Source organism: Dromaius novaehollandiae, chromosome 3, assembly GCF_036370855.1.
Source record: "Dromaius novaehollandiae isolate bDroNov1 chromosome 3, bDroNov1.hap1, whole genome shotgun sequence".
NCBI classification, from domain to species: Eukaryota; Metazoa; Chordata; class Aves; order Casuariiformes; family Dromaiidae; genus Dromaius; species Dromaius novaehollandiae.
In genome coordinates, this window is record NC_088100.1 from 127,134,406 (window position 1) to 127,158,208 (window position 23,803).

The 23,803-nt window shown below is 35.7% G+C and overlaps 1 protein-coding gene across 7 annotated transcripts in view; it reads right to left on the reverse strand.

Moving 5' to 3' along the window:
* Positions 1–23,803, reverse strand: part of KIF16B (kinesin family member 16B) — a 141,505-nt gene that overhangs the window by 51,736 nt on the left and 65,966 nt on the right. For 4 of the 7 annotated variants that reach the window (XM_026110427.2, XM_026110425.2, XM_064510054.1 and 1 more), the window contains 9 exons: positions 22,387–22,524; positions 17,502–17,584; positions 17,205–17,293; positions 9,790–9,822; positions 9,361–9,414; positions 6,230–7,588; positions 2,563–2,721; positions 1,613–1,718; positions 1,015–1,065 (listed from right to left, as the gene is read on the reverse strand). In XM_026110427.2, coding sequence (XP_025966212.2) covers positions 1,015–1,065; positions 1,613–1,718; positions 2,563–2,721; positions 6,230–7,588; positions 9,361–9,414; positions 9,790–9,822; positions 17,205–17,293; positions 17,502–17,584; positions 22,387–22,524 — 2,072 coding nt within the window. Of the gene's footprint in view, positions 1–22; positions 318–1,014; positions 1,066–1,612; positions 1,719–2,562; positions 2,722–6,229; positions 7,589–9,360; positions 9,415–9,789; positions 9,823–17,204; positions 17,294–17,501; positions 17,585–22,386; positions 22,525–23,803 lie in introns of those variants that run through there. The other 3 variants (XM_026110426.2, XM_026110424.2, XM_026110428.2) reach the window with 2 other exon arrangements.

The window sequence follows — 23,803 nt, forward strand, 5'->3', positions numbered from 1 at the left end:
GTTTCAAAAGAAAAAAAAATAGAAACACTTTTAAAAAAAGATCTTCTGATTTGAACATTTCTTAAATGCAGGCTTCATTTGGATTGGTTGTACAATCATTCAAAGTAAACCAAAATTTGAGAGATCAAATCCAACAAAACTGATTGAGATCTGATTCAGGAATGGTTGATCTTCCCAGCTTTTCTTTTGTACAGTATCCATTTCGCTTGGTTTATATTTGTTTTACACAAAAAATACAGGAAAGTGAAAGGCTAATGCAGAAATTTATGTGCCTGTTATCATCTTCTTTCCCTCCACAAAACTGCAATATTATGTTCCTGTAATAAGGAAACAAAATGTAGTCCTACATTATTAAGTTCAAGGTAGTGTAAAATTCAAAACAGCACAGAGGTCTAAAACAGTAAAAGTAGAGGGGTAGCCAGCTTCCTACTATGAAGGCTCAAATCTGAGAAGCTATTTAGGAGCTACTCTCCAATTCAAGATATAATTAATCATATGTTTCAAGCAAAAGTTAGACAACCAAATACTGTCAGAGAGGTCTAATGCTCAGTTTAAAAAAAACCTATAAAATTGTCTACACGTTAAACCTTCATGACATATTCAGAAAATTTCCCTGGTGTTACCACTAATGTTTTAAACACCCTTCCAGTAGTGAGTTCATTGTGAGTCACAAACATGAAATGGTATTCTGAATTCAAAGAATCTAGTTTCTCCACATTACAAGCTTTTTTCGTCTAAAAACAGGAAAGGGATACTGTTCCAAATAAAGAATTATGACAAAAAAGGAAGAAACCTCCACCATAATAACACACCTTTCAAATAAGGAAAAAGCTATGCCCAACCTACAAAAATCACTGCAAAAATTCCAAGCTGGAAAAATACATTACTGTCTATTATCCATTAATCTTTCTATGAATTTGAAATTCTAATTATGCAGCTAAACGTTAAGAAATTTAATTACCAGGCATGCCATAATTTAAGACAATCATTTCATTCTGACAAATTATGACCTACCTCATACTTCAGCTTGCGTTGAACAGTGCCATTATTAAGCCTCTCATTATCCTAAGAACAAAAAAGGTGCAGGTAATAATAAAATAATTAAATAAAGTGCCTTTCTTGTACAAGTGAGTTTAGAAGTATTTATAAGAAGAGATAGCCTATTTAATGGCCCCAAAAGATGATTTTCTTATATATATATTTGTTTTAAAACTGTCTTGAAATTCAAATAAACCAGTCTTCTGATTAATCAGGTTATTAGTTTTTTAAAAAGCATTTGCGTGCAAGTAGTGTTCTTGCAAACAGTCACCATTCTTCTGGATGGAATTTTACTCAATGTATTATAAGAGCATAAAATGAACATTCTGACTGTCTGAAAACTTATTGCCATTTACACAGTCTTCATTACAATGACCATTACGCTTGTAATACAGTCACTAGAAAAAATGAATAGCAAAACCTAAAACTGACATTCCCAATTTACTGTTTTCTTTTTTGGTAAATTAAAATTAAATAAATGCACAAAAATATCAACATTATTGAACAATGAAATTAAATCACTGGTTGCACAAGGTGCCTTGAAATTCAGTATTTCCTACCCAGCTCTGCTCACCTTTAAACTTCCTGTAGACCAGGACAGGCTAGCATGGTTATCCTCAGATCTGCGATGAATATTTTGAAGCCGTCTCTGTACTTCTTGTTCAATAAAGGCATTTATCCTTTGAGATATATGCGAAGTTAAAAAAAAAAAAGTATATTCTTGAATAAAAAAATCAAGGGCTCTTGAAATAGTTATGAACCCTAAATATTGCACAATTCTTAACTGACAAGCTTAATGTTAGACCAATTTTATCCCTCTGCAAAGAACAGGGATTTTTCAGCAAGTGTTCATTTAACAGGCCAAGGTTAACAATTTAGAAACACCATTAGACAATTTAATGGATCAGAGGTTAAGCCACTGCTATGTGTACATATCTACATAAAAGTGTCATTGTGGGTCAGAGAGACGAGGAGGAAGAGAAGGCTGGGATTTAGTTAGTTTGTTACTTTATAGTTTGCTTTTATCAGTTTTGTAATATGGGCAGCATAGACTAACAAAATCCTTGTCTTCAAACATAACGAATGTTCCAAGAGTTGATATTAATTACCGCACGCATAAGTGTAAAACAAACTGAGAGGAAAAAACAATAGTTTTTTTTAAAGTGATGCCAGGCTGTTGCCCTATTAAAAATGTATAATACAATGTCATTTACTTTTTTGCTTTTGGCATGCATAAAGCAATACCATATGAAGTAACTCTAAACATAAAAACAATTTAAGTGTATTTAAGTCTACAGTTGTGCAAACCTCTATTCTAAAACAAACTGCACAGGAACCACAGATTAGCTGGTTGGTTATTTAAAGTAAAGCATAGCAAATTAATTTTATTTCTAGACTACCCTAAGTACAATTACAATATTTAATTACAGTCTAACCCTGACAAAATGATCTTTCAAATTATTTCTGTTCCAAAGCTATTGTTTGAATTTGTGACAAAATATTGCAGATATCCAGGTTACCTACCTATCATCAGCTAGTGGAATGGAGGATGGCTGTGGCTTTGTTGGGCTGGTAGGGGAACTGGTATGAGAAAGTCTCTCTTCTAATATGCCATGATTTCCTTTCTGTCCACCATCACCCTCATATATTTTTTGCTTCAGCTGCTGAATTTCTTGGTCCAGGCTACAAAGAGATCTTAAAATGTAATTCACATCTGTTTTAAAATACCACTGATTCCCACTGTTCATGTGGGAAGTGCTGTACTTATGCTGGGATACTTGTATGTAAGATCTTAGGTATTAATATTCACAAACACATAAAAATACCTATCATTTCTTTAAGCATATTTAGATAGGATAAAAGAGACTGACAAACAGTCTACAACAGCAAAGTTAAGCTAAATAAAACATTTTCAATAACTCCCAGTGCAACTGGCATCTAACTAAATATTAATTCGTAAGACTTAACCTATCTACTAAGATCACTTGAATAAACTTTCCTTAATACAGAACTCTATTGATCTCAGTTATTTGGCTTCTAGTGATAAATAAATGGATAAATGGAAAAAAATAAATAAATAACTCAAAAGACAATACTAATTGAAAAAACAAAGACAACTTAAAACAATGATGTAACAAAATATATTTATAAGAAAATCTTTAAACTGGGTAAAAAAGCATATAAAATTAATTTCCAGCTATTCCTTGTTTCTGTACTTTTCTTTTTTCTTTTTTGAAACTTTACTTGCAAAATAAAGTCTAGTATTTATTTTTATACCTAATACATCATCTTCCAGAATGGAAACCTCCTCACTTTCTCTAACAAATAAATTTCACATCAACCAGATTCATGCACATAACAGAATATATAAAATTTGATAAGAGTATTTTTGGCTGAAAATGCCTGAGGCATCTAGTAGAAAATAAGAAGCACTTCTTGCAGTATTTATCACTTAGTTAAGTTAAACTACATAATAACAAAGTAATCCGCAGAACACACTTTTCACTTGTATTGCAGCTGAGATTAGATTAGTAACACAGTAATAGCCTTCCCTGCTTCTGTTATAATTTTGGTCTTTAAAAGGTAATTGGTTTTTTTTAGGCATTACTTGAAAATTACAGAATTTTTTTTTTTTTTAAAACTTCCTACAAAAGAAGGGGAAGTTATAAAAATTAGCTTTCCACGCTTGCACAACAACTGCATGTATTTAAGTTTTTCAGCCATTCAACCTCAGAAGTATGATGCTACGACTACTTCATTCCATCTTGGAGGTTAAAACAGAAAAAGGGAAAGAGAGAGGACAAATGCTTAGGCTGGACTAAAGCAGGCTGAGTCATTACTTCATGTTTCGAGAGAGAGTACTTTTTGCAGCACAGCTAGAAGCCATCTGTTCCTTTTGATTAGCAGCAAAACAGTCCTGCATCCTGAGGGAAAGTGGATGGGAGATGGCTGATGGAAATGAAAGTGTTTGCATCTATGGAAAATCAATTTAGCTGCAAAGATCAGAATTATATTAAAGGCACATAGGTTCTCTCTTGATTTGTACATCCTACTATCAAAAGATATCACTTACTACAGCTATAAACTTAACCAGCTGTGTGATGCATTCACCAGTACACTGAACTACACCTTCTTACTTCTGAGTGATAGGGCCCTGAAAGATGACTCTAAATTTGATTTATGTTCATACTATTGCCACAAATCTCGTGCCAATAAAGACAAAACGTGTATGCATTACATCTAGCACAAGTTAACGTCCAGTTACCATTTTGGGGGTCCTCCCTGGGGGTGAGAGAGCATTTGAGCTAGCTTATTAATAAAAAAAAGTTACTCAAACTAGAGAAAAACAGTTTTATCCAGATATGATGGATTTATGCTTATATAGCATTTCAAGTGAACACTGTATTTAAAAATTTTCTGACCGTTAACACTGATTTGAACCTCTCTTTCTAGAATATATCATCACACAACAATATCTAGATAAACAATAAGAAACACAAACAATTCATCTCCTCACTACAGTGCCCAAGACATTGAAGTCACAGGCTCCAATTTACTCCAAATTGTAAATGCAAACACTCATGCATAAGAATGATATAACTGGCCTACAACATTAAACATACTATCAGGTATCTTCAGGCTTTCTCCTGCCAAAATGTTCATAGTCAACAATCCCTGTGAGTGCACAAATGATATTCTGAACTGAATTATACAATTTTTTTTTTTATAGTTTGTGCAGGAAGACTTTAAATAAGGAAAAAAAAATAAAGTCTTTTCACTTCTTCAGTATCTTTTTCAAATTTCAGTCTTCTAGCTGATTACAATATTTTTTCACTTACCATCACACAATCCAGCAATCTCTTCAGGGCTAACTAAGCTGTCCATTTTGGGGGAACATCCCTTTGTTTACAGCTGACGTTATTCAAGTTATATGTTTAGTGTTCAAAACTAGATTATATGCTTTTCAAGACAATTATGACAAATAAAGGCAATATTCACAACAAAACAATGAATCTGTATGGAAAATGCTTAACTAAAATCCACACAATGTCGCTTTGTAAAGTGAAACAGTAACCTCTACATGGTGTACAGAAAGAAAGTATTATCTTCTGATAATAGTTTAAAAGAAAAAGGATACAAAAGAACTCATCAATTTGTTTATAGGCAAGTTTATTTTTGGTCTGTTTTGAGTGATTTTTCTAATCAAGCAGCTGTTTGTAATGTGTATGAAAGCAGAATTGGATAATCATCACTGGAATATTAAAAATCAAATCACAAATGCTATCCTAAGAAAAAGTCATTACTTTGCCAATAATGAATGTTTTAAAATTCTAGCATTATCAAATTGGACAACATTGAAAATCACATTTTAAAAAATAGCAATTTTGCCTTTTTTCCATACCACCAAATTCAATGCACAAATTCCAATGCATTTTTGCTTGGGCCAAAAACAAAGCAAAAAATTTTTTCCACTTCTCCGGTAAAGGAATACTCATCCGAATTACCTTTCTCTGACCCTCCCATACTTACACTGAATGCTAATCTATAGTTATCATATATATAGCTGATGACATTGCTTCTGCACATAAAAGGTTTTGTCATCCCACAGAGCTGTGTTGAAGCATTTCCGTATTTATCAAATAAGCTCAAAGCTAACATCAAATTCTACATGGATATATGGCTAGTCTATATCTTTTTTAGCCCTGAAACCAATAACTAAATATTAAATATTACACCTGTTTACTTTGAATACCAGAAGTGTACAGCACATCATCAGATGAAAGACAGCTGGCAGTTTACTGCAGCTATCAAGATACAAATCTTGAACAACCATATAAAGAAACAAAATATGATACATTAATACCAAGTGTAAATAGCTGCAAAAAGACAGAGCATAGGCTTGCCCGAGCTTTCTGAATAGGCAAAAAAAATTACTCAAATACTGCAGTGATCAATGGAAATACTATGCTCCTGGGGATGGGATAAGTATCTGAACAGAACAGAAATCAATTACAGAACAAGAATCCTTTAAAAAGCAATACAGTGTCTCAATTCTAGGTAAATTACTTAAACCTCAACAGGAAACTTGAACACTGGGAAACAACAATTTGCTCTCTCAAAACCTGAAGTATAAGAAGATTCACTCTTTTGTGCCTAGGTTCCAGTAACTTGACGCTATCATAATACTTACCGTTCCCTGTCTTGTTCCAGGGCTTTTTGCTCAGCTTCTAGACTAGCCTGCAGACCTGCCTGTTCACTGCTGCTGTTGTTCAAGGTGGCAAGCTTCTGTTTCTGCTCCTCAATTTCAAGGTCTATTGTGGAACGACGCTGCAAAGCAGAGTGCCTCCTTTCTAACTTAGCGACAGCTTGTTCCAGTGCCTCTCTCTGCTGTTTTTCCCTTGATTCAAGGATTTCCTTTTCCTTCTTCCGAACTTTTTCTTCCTGGCGAGCTACATTGGCTGTGAATTCAAATGTTTCTTGAAGCTGCTGCAACTGGTTTGTGCTAGCTCTATATTGGGCAAGCTGCTCTTCTTTTTCTTCTATTTCTTTCTCAATTTCATAGAGTGTATTATCTAATCCTAACAAGCCTCTATCAAGAACTTCAGAAGCTCTTTGCTTTTCTTCCAGCAGAGCTGGCAAATGATTATTCTTCAGGTATTCAAGCTGGCGTGCTTTAGATTGGAGCCTATATTCTGCTGGCTTTATCTTGTCAAATTCTTCAGCCTTGAGTACAGCATCTGCAAAGTTTTCATCCTCTTTCTTGGCTATTTCTAACTGTTCTTCATGTGCAAATTTTAAGTGGTCCAGAGCTCCTTTTTCATGTGCTATTTCCTTTTCTAGGTGATCCATTTGTTGAACTAAATCTTCCTCTAAAATATTCAACTGTTCTAGTTGTTTTCTTTTAAACTCTATGAAATTATACTGTGCTGTTTCTAACTCTTCACAGTTTTCATCACCTTCAGACCGGGCTTCCTTGACTTTCAGAAGAGATTCTCTAATATCTTCAAGATCTTTTTTCTCTTCTTCAACCCTCTGAACATCTCCTCTCTTCAGTAGCTCTATCATGACCTGTTTGTCTCGAAGCTGTTCTTCTAGATGAGCCACCAACATCACCTGCTCCCTTTCTTGTTCTTCGAGTCTCTTTTTTTCTGATTCCAGCTTGATATATTGTTCATCTTTTTCTTTTTTAAGCTTTTCTAGTTCTCGGAAAATCTGCATTTTCTCAGCTTTTTCATTATGATTAAGTTCTTGCAGTCGCTGCAACTCTTCTTTGACCCGGGCAAAAATTTCTTCCTGCTGCTTTTTCTTTTGAAGCTCTATCTCCTGTTGTTCCCGTAACCTCTCCTCTTCAAATTTTTCTTTTTCAGCCAGCAAATCCTTTAACCTGCTCTCAATGTGAACACTTCGCCGTTTCAGACTCTCTTCCTGTTTTCGAATTTGCAGCTGCACTATTTCTGTTTCTTTGCGCTGTGACTCTACTTCTTGCTGCATTCTTACAAGTTCTGCCTTGTCAGATCTTTGCTTTTCTTCCATTTCTTCTATTTGTTTCCTACAATAGAACATTAACACAGGAGACTTCAAACCTTTCTTTTTTCCAAAAGACAGCATTTCCCTAAGAAGTTAAGAAAGTCTGGACAAGGATTTTGCAGTATACATCACTCTGAACAGTTTAAAGTGAACTTTTTTTGATAATTTTGTTGTGCCACAGGTTAAGATCTTATATTACCTGGAATTGGCTCAATCCTGAAGACAAATGGTAAAGAAATTAATACAGTTTATATCAACACCCAAAGTTGTGGATATACAAAATTATAGGAAAACACATTAATGGAATTTATGTTGGTAGAATAGTATCAGCCTGCATTAGCTCTGTCAAATACAATAAAAATATTGATAGAATACACATCAGTGCACACAGTGAAGAATAAATAAAAGAATGTGCATATACACACATACGCACATTTTTTTTTATTTTTAATACACAGACTTCAATAAAAGGACCTGATTAGAAATTTGCCCCCACCGAATCTGACGTAACAGGTGAATTAAAACAATTTCTTAGTTCAATGGGTTCCTTCTAACTCATATAAGTTACTGATAAACAGGATTATAAATTTAGGAACAGATTCATTTGAGAAGAAATTACTTTAAGACATAATAGTATGTCCCGTATGACAATAATTTTAAAGGCTCTAATGGGTTCCAAGTGAGGAAAGACTTGAAGGTATGTTACAATTATCCCATTATTACAATTGCCTGAACACACATAAAGACGATGTGTCAGTTAGTTTTGGAGAAGCTGAAGTCTGATAAATTAAAGCAGAAGCAAAGCAACTTCATCGTAATCTGAATTCAAATCATATCAACATAACAAGAAGGAAAAATATTGGTGTCTTTACTATATCTTTTTCTAAATAACAGCTTCTAATCGTTCAGAGTTATTCTTTTTCAGTTTATATAACTCAGTCCAATTATATACCTAGATGTCTCAAAACTGAGAAAGCAGTCTAAAGCTGACATGGCAGAAAGACTCTTTCAGCATATCCAAGCAAGGCTGTGATCTGCAAGATGCTGAGATCAACTACTTTTAAAATCTTAGTAGGTATGAGGAGCCAGAACAATCAGTTCAGTTTGTCAGCTTACGACAATGCTTCGTTTTGTCTTTCAAACTCATCTCTATAATAATGTTCTGATGAATACTGTTAGTATGCCCATACAATCCCTATGGTTTTATTTATTTAAAAAAGCAGAGCTTGAAGTGTTAGTTTTCTGCTTTCCTTCAAGACTCCATCCAAAGGCATCCAAGTGTTTAAAAAAAAAGAGAGAGAGAGAGAGAGAGAGAGAGAGAGAGAGAGAGAGAGAGAGAGAGACTAAGTATCTTGTTTGTCACCTTTTAAAATAATACCATGAAAATTGGAATGAAAACCATAACTTACATTTAGATAGGACATCTACCTGATAATCTTAAGTTTGGTATTTCTTTTGCTGAAGATCACATTTAGCTACAGTTCAGCATGTCTATCTGGTTCCTAATCAATGAGAATCAACAGTTCTTCAAGAAAATAATTAAAGTCTTTGAAGCCTTCATAGAAAAAACAAGATAAAATTATTTAAATCGGGATTCTCTGCTTGCTGATTAATGCTGTGATTCCAAATTAATGGTTTAAATGAGTCCATAATTATATATACATACACCCATATATATGTATATTTTTTCATTTAATGTATTTTTATACTTTTTCATATATATAAAATATGAAAAAATATACATACATACACACACACATATATATATATGAAGACCACAGAGAATACAGTTACCTTTTACTTTCCAGCTTTTCAAGCTCCTCTCGTTGTTGTCTCTCAAATTCTAGCCTAAAGAAAAAAAGGGGTGAGGGTGGGGTGAAAAAATCAATAAGAAGGTATTATTTCTTGACAAAAATCATACACCAAAAAAGGAAGATACTATACAATTCATGTCAGTTTAAAAGATTATTATAATGATGGAAATCAAAAGGTTTTATAAAACTACAATCTACAATAACTGAAAATATTTCCTTTATTAGGGTTACAAATTAGATACCATGCTGCCTGACACTTGTGTAGGAACAGAAAAGTAAATGAATGTTGGGGGGAAAAAAATTATATAAAAAGTAGAGATAAACAAGACAGATTAATGATTAGCATAGCCTCTGCAAGTTAACTACATGCAGACATGGCAATCAATACGTAGAAATTGAATTTCTCTACCTTAGACAGATCGGTCCTTTCACAGGGAAAAGACTGCCATGGGAGGTAGAGGGAAACAGAGTGATCGATTAAGAAAGGAATTGACAGAAAAAAAACCACATTAGCAGTAAAGAATATTTTAAAGTCGACAACATTTTGCTTGATTAGAGGTTAAACTGGTTAGATTCACAGAACAGTCAATCACATTACAGCTCAAAGTCAAATTTAAATAGCTATTTTTTCTGAAAATGCTTTTCAAATGTCTATGATAGTCACTCAATCTTTTGGTTTATTAACCAGTTCTGAGAAGGGACAGAGCACCTGGAACTAAGCTGTGGCATGGAGGTAGTTCTTGCTTTTCCTCCCAAGAAAAAACAATTATTATGATGTAATCAGTGGCATTGGCAAACTTCAAATTCATGCAATGCAGAACATCCAAGCATGGACTACGACACAAACCCAGTCATCTAAAATACTTTGAGACTTTAATGTAAATAGTTTGACAAACTTCTGAATAATTACAGGAGAGTATTTTCTGTTATTTTTAATATTAGTTCATATTACTGTTGCACAGAACTCTTTCTTTGATTTAATTTCCTTTGAAAGATCTATGTTTTTGTAAGTTATTCAAAATAAAAGTCATCAGTTTTTTAAAGCACAGAGAACCTATATATATATACTTATATATGTATGGACTGAAATGTTCAATCAAATACACAGATACCCAGTTATTTCAGACTCACTATCAATTTGTAGGTTAGTGAGTGACATAGCTTATAAACAGTTTAAAAAAAAAAGGGAGGGGGGGACAGACAGAGCAAGAATGCACCATAAGTTAACATTGATTACTTGAGGAACTGCAGTTTAAAGCTACCTCATAAGCTAGATTTAAGCGGTCATGATTGCAATTGTGTAGACAGCTTTTTACAAAACAGGTACATTTAATATTTCTTTCTAAAATCACACATGTGCCTATGACGGAAAGAAAATACCCAGGAAATAAGCAAAAAATATACCAGTGTAATGTTTCTAAAGCAAGTTAAATGAACTTCCATTCATAAATGGTCAAGAAGCATGTTTCCAACCACTTCGGTACTGGAGAAATACAAGTTTAACAATTTACTTTTTTCCTTATTTCTCACAACCCCATTTCAAAAAGTGCCTTCTACAGTGCCTAAGATATTAGCAAATGTGGGGGTTTTTTTTAATACACAATCCAAGACAATCAGCACCTTCATATAAATATCTTACCAATAGCCCTTTCACATCTGCATTAAGAGAAAGTCTAGGAAGGGCACTTCCGGGCACTATCTCAAAGTTACAGCAGCAGGAGAGATGACAACCACTTCATATTTTTAAATCAATCACAATTTCTGCAACGTCAATGTAAAATCCACAAAGTTATCCAAGATGGAGAATAAAAATCAGAGGCTTTCATAAAGCAAAAGCCTAATTCAGTGGTTACCGAGCTTTTTTTTTTTTTTTTAAGCTGTATCTCAAAAGTCCTTGCTTTGGCTATGGTCTGTCTCCAGAATTCACAGCTGTTGGTCCTCACTTCTTAGCTAGGGCTTAGCTGACAAACTTCACCATACTTGTTGTTATTTAGGTGCAAAATAACACAGATCCTGGGGGATATAGCTTTGGATCCTCAAAACGTAAATGTCCTTTGACCACCATCAGATGTAGACCTTCCTTGCTTAGATAGTTGGCAAAGGCCATTTACAAGTATTCTCATACTTCGTTAAGCCGTAACAAAGTAAAACCTGCCGGATGTGCTAACAACGTGCAAAACCACTTTGCAAAACCCAGAGCAAAACCAGTTTGCATTATTACTGTCCTATAAAACATGTATCTTGACAAATTGTTTTATACAGGCATGAAAACGAGCCTTCACAGCAATCGTTCCGATGTAAAAACAGATCAGTGGTGAACATCTCGTGACTCTTTCAGGAAGCATCTCAGCCAGCTCGAACAGTGGTGTTGTGGCACTCAGACTGATCTCACACTGAAATGAAGCTGGTGGTTGTTCAGTAAAGACAGGAATGAACAATGTGGAAGTGGTTCTTTCTTACGGGAATATGGCTATTTTCCAAAGCTAAACATGCATTATCATCAACCCTCCCCCCCCACAATAGCTTCCAAATGCTACACAAAGCTGTTTAAAAAAACGTATATTTAATGCCTTTTAGACAAATAAAACATAGTCCTATGAACCGAAGGGCTAATGCAGCTTGGTGTCTTATTGCTATGTAGACTTTCTGATGTCTAAGGTCGTCTGAGCTCCACTGAAGGCTCTCCTACCATGGGGGTAAGTCACAGCATCTCCACCTCAGGGGGATTCTCTGTGGACAGTGTTCAAGCTGCAGCCTTTATTTCTGTCGGGGTAATAAAGATGGACATCTCTCTTACCTGGCTGCCCATTTTCACATGTTTAGCAACTTTCTACTTTTGAGATCATTAGCCCTCTGCAATATTTGCTTCCAACTAGTTGTCGGTTCTGAAGTTATTTCAGGATAAGAGACATTTTCTTTTAGTCTATCCTTAATAAAAATCTCTCTCATATAACCTCTACTCCCTTAATAAATGTGAGCACTGCTGTGGATAGAAAAAAAAATATTAGCCTGAAATTAAAACAAAGACAGATATTAAGAACTAGAATCTACTTTCTTCTTTTGTAGAACTCCCACAAAAGAACTTAATCTGATCAGTGTAGAATTAAATGGTCACCATCTTCCTGGGAAATGTGGCATATCTAGTGATAAGAACAGTGTAGATAGGCTGCAGAGAAAAAGGAAGTCAGTTTTACTAGTACCATACTACAATAGCTTGATTTACACAGCACAAAAGCGTGAACTGTTACTACACGTATTAGGAACGACTGGGTACTGGCAAGACTACAAAGATACTACAAAGAGCTCAGTAGCCCAGTTTGTATGATTAATAAAAATAAATTTAAAAAAGCTAAATCCATGAGAAGATTAAGGTTTCCCATGAGTGGTTTTAGAGTTACAGTGTAATGTAACTTACAAAAGATCCACAAATTAAATCTTCAAAACAAATCTAAGAGCAAAACTCTATTTTATCCAAAGCTTATTAGCTGAAGCAGTGTTGCATGACACCAGATTAAAGACAAAGACTGGGAACCAGATGTACAAAGAATTTTGCATGTTAAACCAAAGTTTTGTGCAACTACATCAACATACGGGAAATCAACAGCCAAACTTAGAAACACAACAGAAGTCGCACACAAGGACCACCCATCTGAAAACACAATTATAAAGATGATACTATGATTTTTCTCACAGGAAAAAATACAAAATACAGTAGGCAAAATGTGTGGGCTGTCTTCTTTAGGGAAAAAGAAAATTTTCACTGTTAGAGAAAAACTATATAGAAAGAAATGTGGAGAGTACAGCAATTTCCACTGATCAACCAGCACTTAGCAGTCATTACCAGTTACAGCGCCTAAGAGAGCGCAGAGAGATCTTGTTTTGTGCATGATGTAATCTGCCTGAGTTACCACCACTAACAAATGTTCAGACTGAAAAAAAAGCCTAAAAATTTAGATAACAGAACTCTTGACCTACTGAGCATAAATGAAGTTAGCCCTTTACCATAAATAACAAGTCAAGAAAGAATTTCCTACAATTTGAGACTCCTCAAGTCTTAAGGTCAAGTTAAACAGATAAAAATGCCCATCTCCCACCTGCCAGCAGCATCCTACCCCCCAGGCCACAATGTCACCGTAGGAGAGGGTGACACACCCACCCACCACACTTGCTGGAGCTGTGCTACCATGCAGAAGCGTCCAGCCGATTTCTGGTGCAACAAAGGAGCGTGACTCCTCCTCGCTCAGTAATGATGGCCCTTGCCTTGAGCAAGGAAGAAATGTGGGAGAAGGAATGGAGGAATCCCCCATCTCCCCTCCCAGCATGATGCAATTTTACCCAAAGGTGGCAGCGGTTCTGGGTGTAGGCAGCAGCAGACCTTTAATACTCAGGGCACATCCTTGACAAAAGCTGTGGTACCAGTACCTTGCACGTTTGGGAGAGCTCTGAGGGAGCGTACGCTAGGAGTTAAACTCCTAAATGTCGCTGCAAACACCACAACAGGGAGGGATGTCATTTAATGCTATCGCAACAACTGAAAGCAATAACCCACAGGCTCTTCTGCCATTTACTGCTAAAGATGATAGATCTTACAAGCTGCTTATTACAATCTACAGAAGCTGCAAATTTAGCTGCCAGGTTCTTAATACTGAAATTGGAAGAAAAGAAGGATTGAAAGTAGTAAATTAACAATAGGCAGAATGCTGGTCAGCTACAGAAACCCCACAAAAACCAACGGGTCTGCTGCTGTGTCTAGATCTGCGCTGCTGATGACCAGTAAATTGTTACACTATGAGAACTGATGAAAGTTGCCAACCCAGGAATGAAGCAATACTACAGTCTGCTATAAAGACTCAAAATAAAGGAAGTAGTCCAAGTCCTAGGTTGCTCCTGATGCTAAAATAATAATAAAATCCAAGGCAAATTTAGTGAAGGATAGTCTTTTTCCATCTCTTTCCTGGAAAGCAACATGCTCCTCTTCACCTAATGACTTTGCTACAATTACCTTGCCTTTGAAGTCCAGAGATTAGATTTATTGAATATGTTTTACCCAGGCTGAACACGGACACCACTCAGAAAAATAACCACAGCGGCGCTGCACTTGTGCAGCAGCATCCCCAGCTGGAAGTCCAGACTCAGGTGTTCTGCAAGCTGTCTAACTCCTTATGGATATGGCATTGTTGTCTTTAAATTATCACTATGCCCCAAATGTTTGGGGTCTACTTTATCCAAAGCACATTTTCTTTTCTTTAATTACCCTAGCCACCTGTCACCCTTAAAGTGACATTTTCCGCAGAATAACCTCCCTGGGCAAACTCACTGTACGATCAGAAAAACCCCAGTGCTGTCCCAAAGGAGGAGGTGGAAAGAAGACAGTGTTAGCATCTACTTAGACAAATCAAACATTGTCATGGAACCGTAGCCCAAGCTGAAAAGCTGCTTTGTCAAATTGCTGTCCATAAAGACACATCAATAACAGAACATGTTTTCTTCCACTGATTTCTAAGGTCATGATTCAGTCAAACAGCAGAGCAAACTTCACAGCCTACCTTCTCTTTGCAGCAGTCATTAAAGTAGTAAAAGCAGTCATATTTCAAATTATTATTTTTTTACTTCACTGATCTATTAGGACAAAGACAGCCTCTGCATTGTGTGGGTAATGTATTTTATTAGGTGTGGCATATATTGTTTTAAACATTGTTAAAGTGCCTGAAAATAGGATAAGAGCTTAAATTACAAATACACAGCTGCGAGCTTCCTCATTCAGAGATAAACGGGCATACATAGCAGCGACAACGGAACAACCTCAGACAGGTTTTACTGCTCACAAACAAGTGACAGTCATGCGGACTCGTGTTCCTCCTGTAATGAGCCTTAAGCATAATCCTGGTTTGTGTTTACAAATTGAGCAAGACAAAACACCTATTCTTGCAAGTCAGTTCACAAAGATTAACTGAATGCAGACTAGCAGGAGAATATCAATAATTAACCCTCTGCTCATAGTTTACTGTCTAATAAAATACAGGCATGAAAGTGTTTAGAAATATGAGGAGTATTTCACCTCAGTTTCAACAAGAGTAGCTCCCTCATAACCACACCGAAGGAGGGAAATAAAAGTTACAAGAAGTGCTAAATAAGAAAAAGTGTTTCTGAAAATTGCGGAGTACATTGATAATTTAAAGATATTAATCACATTGTATGATTTCCAGGAAAGCAAGGTGAGGCGTTTGAAGATCTGATAAGGAAGAAAAAAGCCATCTTCCACAAAACACACTGAAAAATGAATTTGGTGCTATCTATTCCATCCCAGAGGCAATCAATTAACTCTTTAGACATATTTTTATATGGCTCATAGAAAAAAAAAATCCTCTCTATCAAACATGATTTGACATTACCTGAACTCCTTGGGCAGAGAATTCATTCTCAAGCCTACGTTCAACCGGACCTTGCCCATGCTGTTATGTTTTACTGCAAATCTGAAAGACTACAACTGAAGCAATGCTGAAACAACGCGTCCTAGTCTACAGTGGCTGCAAAGTCAGGGTTGGTATAGCGCAGTATAATGCAGTTATTCATAACAGCATTCAGAGTAACATTATTACTCTAGGAAAGGACAAAGGTAGCAGATTCATAATCACAGGTAACAGAATAGCCAGGAACTTTCCCCAGCCCTCAACAGCAACTGCCAATGAAAGATCAACCTATTTGAAAAGGCTGAAAGAGGAAAAAATAAAAGTCTACATTTTGACCTTCTCTTTCATCTCTGTCTGAAAAAAAGATGTGTAATTTATGAGTTACTAGCTCAGTGTCTTGAGTTCTTTGTAGGTAACTTAGCAGCAAGAGAACGACAATCACATTTGAAGCAATGCTATTACACATACCCACAATATTTAACACATTATTTAACTTGAATTCATCACTAGCTGTCCAACCTTCCTAAGTTCTAATGGACAAAGAGCAATCCCAGAGTAAAATTTAGAAATAAAGCTTCACTATCCAAGTCTGTAATTCAATTTATGGCCAATTTTTCAAAAGCACATAGGTGGTTAAGGTGTTTCATCTCATTCTCAATTCAAACACAGGCACTAGCCATTGGGGGAAAAAAAAAAGATCAGAGCACACCACCACCAATTCCCTCTAAATCACTCTAAGAACACTGGTAAAAACATTAAAAACAGTTTCTCTACAACAAGCAGTCTGTTTCATTTTAACTGTACAATAAAACTGTTCTCCATACCCTACTCCAGCCACCTACTAAGAGATATATAGATAAGAACCTAAGACACTAATTTCCTGGCCTTTCTGTGTTTGCATTGGTATTAAATGAACTTCAGAAATCTTACTTAATTTCGAGTTTACAATGCATTATTCTCAGGAAAAAACAGTTATCTTGTAATTCTCAAGAAAGTATACATGTAAAATTTGCAATATCATAATTGTCTTGGACTGCCTTGGTTTTAATGCCAAACTTTGCCTCCTGAAGTCCAGGCACTATAACTTTATTAGCGCCAGATCTGTCAGCATGGCTATCTGCTGGTGCAGCTACTCTTCTCACATTTGAGTATTGGATCCCTTGTAAGAGCAAGTCATCAGCATGATGGAAACCTCCTCAATGTCCTTTTACCCCATTTTCTAGCACAGACTTGAAATATTAGTTCAAATAAAATTTCTGAAAAGTTCTTATGTCATTCAGAAGCCCATTATTTAGCATGCATGTAGTATTAACTTGAGAACAAAATAACTTCTATTACTGCAAGCTGAAACATTCAAACCACTAAAAAGGAGAACTGGTACAATTTATACAACTGCATTTCAGAATATACTCACCCTGGATTATAAAGCATAACTGCTGACAGGTTCTCACAAGATTTTGAAAGATCTGTCATAGACAAGCTGAAGGAAGACAGCAGTCCACTCTAACAACAGAACATAAAATGAAAGTATTAGACAGACATTACTGTGCTTACAAACTCTTCCTTTCACTTCATGAAAATAAAGAGTAAAGAAGCATTCTTACATGAAGCAAAGCAAAAAAAAAAAAAAAGCTACAAAATCAGCATGTCTCTGTATCAGGGAGAAAACTGAAAAAAATTTAAATTCCCCCAAATACTCATTCAATCTCACCTTTCTTTTTTCCCTTAGCTTGGCAGCTTCTTTGGGGTGGTTAAAGCGAAACATATTAGTTCTTCCAAGTAATATAACAGCACCTAATGAGAAAAAAACCCACACCATTTACTGACAACATGCTGCACTAGAAAATGCCAAGTATTTTTTCAGTCATCCACTATGTAAGCAAAGACTTCAACTTCAACTTAGAACTTAAAGTAATAAAATAAACAAAGTATATAAAGATGTATGATCACAGCTGTTAATTGCTGTTCATTTCTTCATGCTCCTAGTAAAAAAAAAAAAAAAAAAAAAAAATCAGTTGTGTTGATGTCATTTGGCTGATGGAACAGAGGAAGCAGTAGTAGCAGCTGCCCCAAACTTTTCCTATACACTCTTTCAACACTGCTACTTTGGGGACTAGAAACCAGCAAGTACCAAATGCAACAGGTATGTCCGTAACTAAGGCTAAGGACAAACCAGCTTTCACTCCTCTGCTACTGAGCCAAGACAGGTGTGAAACCACCTAAGCTGAAGGTGCCATTTCTCCATAATTGGTACTCTCACTTACCTTTCTTTCTTCTTATAGAAGAACATCGAAACCTACCACTACCCAAACTATCATTATTAGACTTTCATACCCAATATTTTCAAGGGGAAAAGCCTGGAAAAATTTATATTGCTCAGTAAACACCCATTATTGTATTTAATCAATTACAGGTACAAGTCAAAAATAACGTGTTTCTGGGTATTACTATCATATTTTGAAGAAACTGGCACCAAGATGAATGCTTTCTTACTAAAATATATATTGTCAGTGATGTCTCACTGTTGTCATGAAATGGAAGTCTTCCAAGTTAACCACCATAGCATCAAGCATTTATCTGTCAGCGGGAGGCATTTTTAAAAGAAAAAAGCTGCTATTACACTTACAGTCTGAAAGAGAACTGCACTTACCCTGCTCACCGCAAACAAATTGTTACCATCTGAGAATGAAATACTGTCCTCAGCTAAGAATGCTGCTCTGAAAATTAGCTTAATCAGGAATATCAACCCAAGCAGGAGCACCCAATCTTAGCAAAATCAATGGCAAAATGCACTGTAGTCACAGTGCCACTCCTTGCTGTCTACATCACACCTCAATTTTGGATCATACTAACATTTTACCTCAGTCTAATCTTAACTAGAAATATCTTTCATAAATCTGTGTGTAGGTTGGTATTGCAAAGACATTCCAATGCCATCTTTGTAATTTATGTGATGCAGCAGCCTGGCCCTTCCCTCGTGAAGTGCACCAGGCATACTTTTTATGTAAGAGTATTAAAAAGGGTCCTTGCTGGTCGTGACTGCTACAGTGAAAGCAGTAAAACTCTTTCTATTCTACAAGTGCTTCATATGCTCACAGTTTTCCCCAAACATGTATCTGTTTGCCTGGAGGGGGATTTTGATTATTTTAGCAGAGGAGGCAGTGAGGATTTCAGCGAAATTCCTTCAGCTTGGAATGAAGATAAAAATAATTAGCTGTAAACATTTCTGACCACGTTATTAAATGGAAACAGCTTCAGTGAATTTAAATTTCAGAATGAGTACAAATACAGGTAACTCTTCCTAACTTTACAAATATAAAAGCAAACAGTGTACTTAACAAGTATGTGAACATTTGAAAACAAATGACTGATCAAATGAGCAACTGCTAGGTTTCTCTCTGAATGTATGATCATGATCATGGTAGGAGGAGATTTGGCATAAAATCTGGCCTGAATAGGAGGAAAGAGAAGAGATATGTGCCTGTCATATGATACACTCTGATGGAATTATTTAGCACAGTAACATGGCCAAGGTACAGGTTAGAACAGGAATTACGGCTCCACCCTCCATTAAATTCCTCTTTTGTATCTGAGTACATCACAGACATTACTGCATGATGCTACTTTTTGTCTCTATACGTTTTTTTATTTTTTATCTTATTCCAGAATTCAGGAAACACTGTACAATCTTAATTCACATTTGACAGCACTTAGGCTCTGATGGTGCTGCTTACCTATTCAGGAAAAAAGTCTGTATCAAAACTGTTCTACGTAATATATCCTAAGTACTAGTTTAGATTGTCCTTTATTATGTTATTGCACAATGCAATTCCCCATCTGAATGCATGTGTGCAAAGTGTAGCGAAAATCTTGTCACGGAAACATAACAATTTTCTATGGGTTTTGCTTTCCATTTATTTACTCTAAGCAATAATTCTCACTCTCCTTGAATGCAAAGCAGCGAAGGAAAAAAAAAGGTTTATCAAATGCATTGACAGTACTAAAAACACACACAAAAAGACAAGCAGTAAAAAAGTCTCTACCATTTGGGGAACTCTTATCAGGTAATTTAGCTAGTTTCCTCCCAAACATAAATGGCCAGAAAGCATATGAAATAAATAAAAATACATGTTCAAATATCGTCAAGCATCACTCAATTATGTAGATCAGTATTTTGGAACTATACAAACAAATGTATCCATAATTAATCTCCCTCATATTTTAAAAGTTATTTTTTAACTCATGAATATCAAAAAACCAAAAGTGGAAGACAACAGCTACAGAAGGGGTGGCAGTTTGGCCTAAAAATGGAAAACTCAGCTTAAGCTGAGGATAAGTTTGAGGCAAAGGATAAACTCTAGTGTGTGAATATTAATTCAGTTATCTCTAGAAATCCTAGCAGATGTTCTTAAGAATAAAAAATACTGTACAAAGTTTAATTTACACAAAAAGGGCACATTAACCAGAATTTACAAATGCTGGAAGTAATCTGAAGAAGGAAGTATTAATTAATTACTATGCATTTTTTTTAATCTACATCATAAAACAGTCTAAAAACTTAAGACATTTTCAAATGAATAGTTATTAATAATAAACGGAAACATTTAAATATATCAGCAGTTAATCAGAGATATCTGAAGCAGATATTTAAAGATACTGGCATTTCATGCTGTGAGACTAAATGCTATCACAGCTAGGATATATGTATTGCAGACAAGTTGTTAAACTAGTTATTTCACTGGCTCTTCCCTTGCGATGCCGTCTTTCAGGCTCAGTCTGGTTAGACAGTCTACAGGCAGCTTAGGCAGCGGTTTTTCCACAATTTAGTAACTCAAAAGCAATATTTGCCCCTTCTTTTGAGCTGCAAATTTCTTTAGATAGGAAGAAATATTAAAAAAAGAATAAATGGCAAGCTTCCACTTGTCACAGGACAAAAACAAGTCATTAGGCATTACACAGTAGACCTGGAAGAGGGAAATAATCCAAACTCTTACCTTCTTCTGAGGCCCATCAAACCTTTACTCCCTTTGAAATACAGTAGGCCACAGCAAAGATGAGTCACTGCAACTCTTATTCTTTCCATTTGCTACTAATGCCAATGCTTCTACTGCTAACCATTTATCAACAGGATTTACCCAAATACAAAGCAAAGAGGATTGGGCCTTCCCTCCACCCAGCAAGTCCTTCTAAAAAAACTGTCAACCTTAGATTTGCTGCTGAAAAATCTGTCACCTTCTCCATACTCCTGTTCTTTAATGTTATCTTGTATGTGGCAGAAGCCAAGGTCAGCGGGTACAACTGCCACCCATCACAAAAGCAAGCTATCATATGCCAGAGTATCAGTGATAAACCACCCGTGGGCCAACTCTTTACCGAGGTCCTGAGTTAAAAACCTCTGTTACCTCTGATCAGCTGCTCTGTGCTAACTTGCTCCATTGGAGCAAGTCTGTTCCAACTCCTTCACAGCTTCTGGAAAGAGTTCAGGTGGTGCTGAGAACCCAGCTGAAATCCTGGGACCATGCTCAGGCTGCGTGTGTGACAGCCTGCTTGGGAAGTGCAGAAAATCAGGTTGGACATAGAGATGTACGAGGGTGAGGAACATGTAACTCCAGGCCCAGTCTGCACCCCTACAGGACCATACATTTGGGTATGCAGAAGAAAGGTCACGGACTGTGGAAAAGTAGGTGCATATAGTAAGATGGTGGGAAGAGGGAGGATCCTAGCTTCAGAATTGTGGTTGGGTATGGGAGTACAATACATGATAGGAAGATACTTCCTATCTTCAAGATGATTTTACTCCCTCCTAGAAGGGCAAACAAAGTGTAATAAGGCATTATTTTATATTGGGGTAAACACTGGATTTTAAAAATGTATTTGCTTGCCAAGAATCAGTAAAACACTTTGTAAGTACTTCGAAAAATATCTGTCACTGAAAAGCATTACTTACTTTCCCAAGTGACAGCAGAAAGTTCCAGATAATTCATTTTATGCTCACCATTCCTTGGAGGCAAGGAACAATCCTCTTCTATTATCTTTTCTTCCCTCATCTATGAATAAACTCATTTACAGTCTGATCTTTCCCTTCACTTGACTCAGGCCAAACATGCAGACCTGCCTGTTGCTACCATGTACACAGAAACATGCCTGAGGCAATAAGCATTCATCCCCACCAAAAAAAAAAAGAAAAGAAAGAAGAAAAAAAGAAAGAAAGAAGAAAGAAAGAAAAGTCTCTGACACTATTTCGTTCATACACAGACTGGTATTCTTTTTTTTTTTTAAATATCATAGCAATCTAAGCCATCTGGTGTGGAGTTTACTTTATGCATTAATGTTGAATGAAATCAAATGGTAATTATCAATTCATACTCAAGATGATGATGTAGCTTAAGTTAGTAAACAATTCTCTTTTCACCCTATAGCCATTCTCTGACTGAACAAAACCTCCAAGGCTCTCCTAATTGCAGAGGAGAAGAAAAGGAATCAAAATTAAAAAGGATTGAACAATAAAGCCCCTACATACAGATGGAGTTTTCAGTGCTGTTGCCAGAAAGAAAAAAAAGGACGCTGTATAAAAATTACATTACTCTGGGCAGTACCTTGGTTTAGGTGTGTGGCTTCTGTAATCTGAATACCATTCACAGAACACTGAGCTCCATTCAGTGGTATTAGATTCACAGTACCATTGAGATTTTCAAAGATGCAATGCTCACTTTCCAAATCAAGGCCATGAAGAACTAAAATACACAGAAATAAAATAAGATAATTAGTCTCTTAACAACAAATAAGATTAGCAATTTGATATTAGTTTATTAAGAACATATGGCACTATCTATTTGAAAATGTCTTCCCTCTTTATTCTGGATAATGTTTTGTTCCTTTCCTTATCAATTTCTGTCTTTTAGCAACTGTATGCCTTGAAGGTTCACCCTGTTTATTGCTTTATTTTAATAGAGAGAGAAGTGTTTTGGCTTTTTGCGTAATCTTCTTTTCTCCCATGTTTTGGCACCAGATTAATATACATTTATTTGCACACACTTGTAGAAACTGGGGGTTTTTTGACCAGTTTCACTGAGTAATAATGAAAAAATCTTGACCTTAAAGCAGTTTTATTTAAATCTGATGAGACAGGATACAATATATGATCACAGATTATTAAGCATGGCTGAAATACGGTTCTTATGGTTTATTACATTCAGGCCTTCTATCAATCATTTATGCTACTTTCCTTCTCTTCTTCAACTCTTGTAAGATTGTCTCTACAGAAGTCTTTCATTCTCACCAGAAACAAAGAGGAAAAATTTATATATCACGTTGTCTACTATTACAAAAGCAACACATAGAATTTATTTCACAGAATTTATTTAGAAATTTAAATTCAGACACCTTATGACCAAAGAAAACACACAGAACTAAGTTATTCGGCTCTTAATTTCTCAGTTGAGAACTAAAGAATTTGGCTTACTTAATGAAACTCCATTCAAGCAAGATATGTATCAAGGCAGTCCAGCATTGGCACTTGTTTGCATAGGTATCAAGGGAATAAGGAAATCAATACAAGCAGCCTACCCACTTTTAATCAACTTACAGAATTTTCATCAACATGAATCTAAAGTCCAAAGATTGCTTTAGATATAACAATACAGCAATACTGTCATTACACAAAGGTTAAGAGAATGATTATGCATCAGTTATGACAGGTGCTGCATGAAAAAGGATGGTATTTCTACAGGACTCTATTTAAAGTCTCCAAGGAATAGATTAACAACAAATCTCAGTGTGCATGAACAACAACATATTTTAAGCCCACAAGCTGTTTTAGAAGTGATGCTCTTTGAGGCAAATCCCACATAATTCGGATCTCTTATAAGATTTTGAAAAAATAAAAATATGCAAGAACATATGAACAACTAATTGAAAAGGGGGGAAAACTGATGAAATTTCATTCACATGGTAAGACAGTGGATGAAGGAAAAACAACTGAAGGAAGAATCAATGTGAAAAAAAACCCAACTT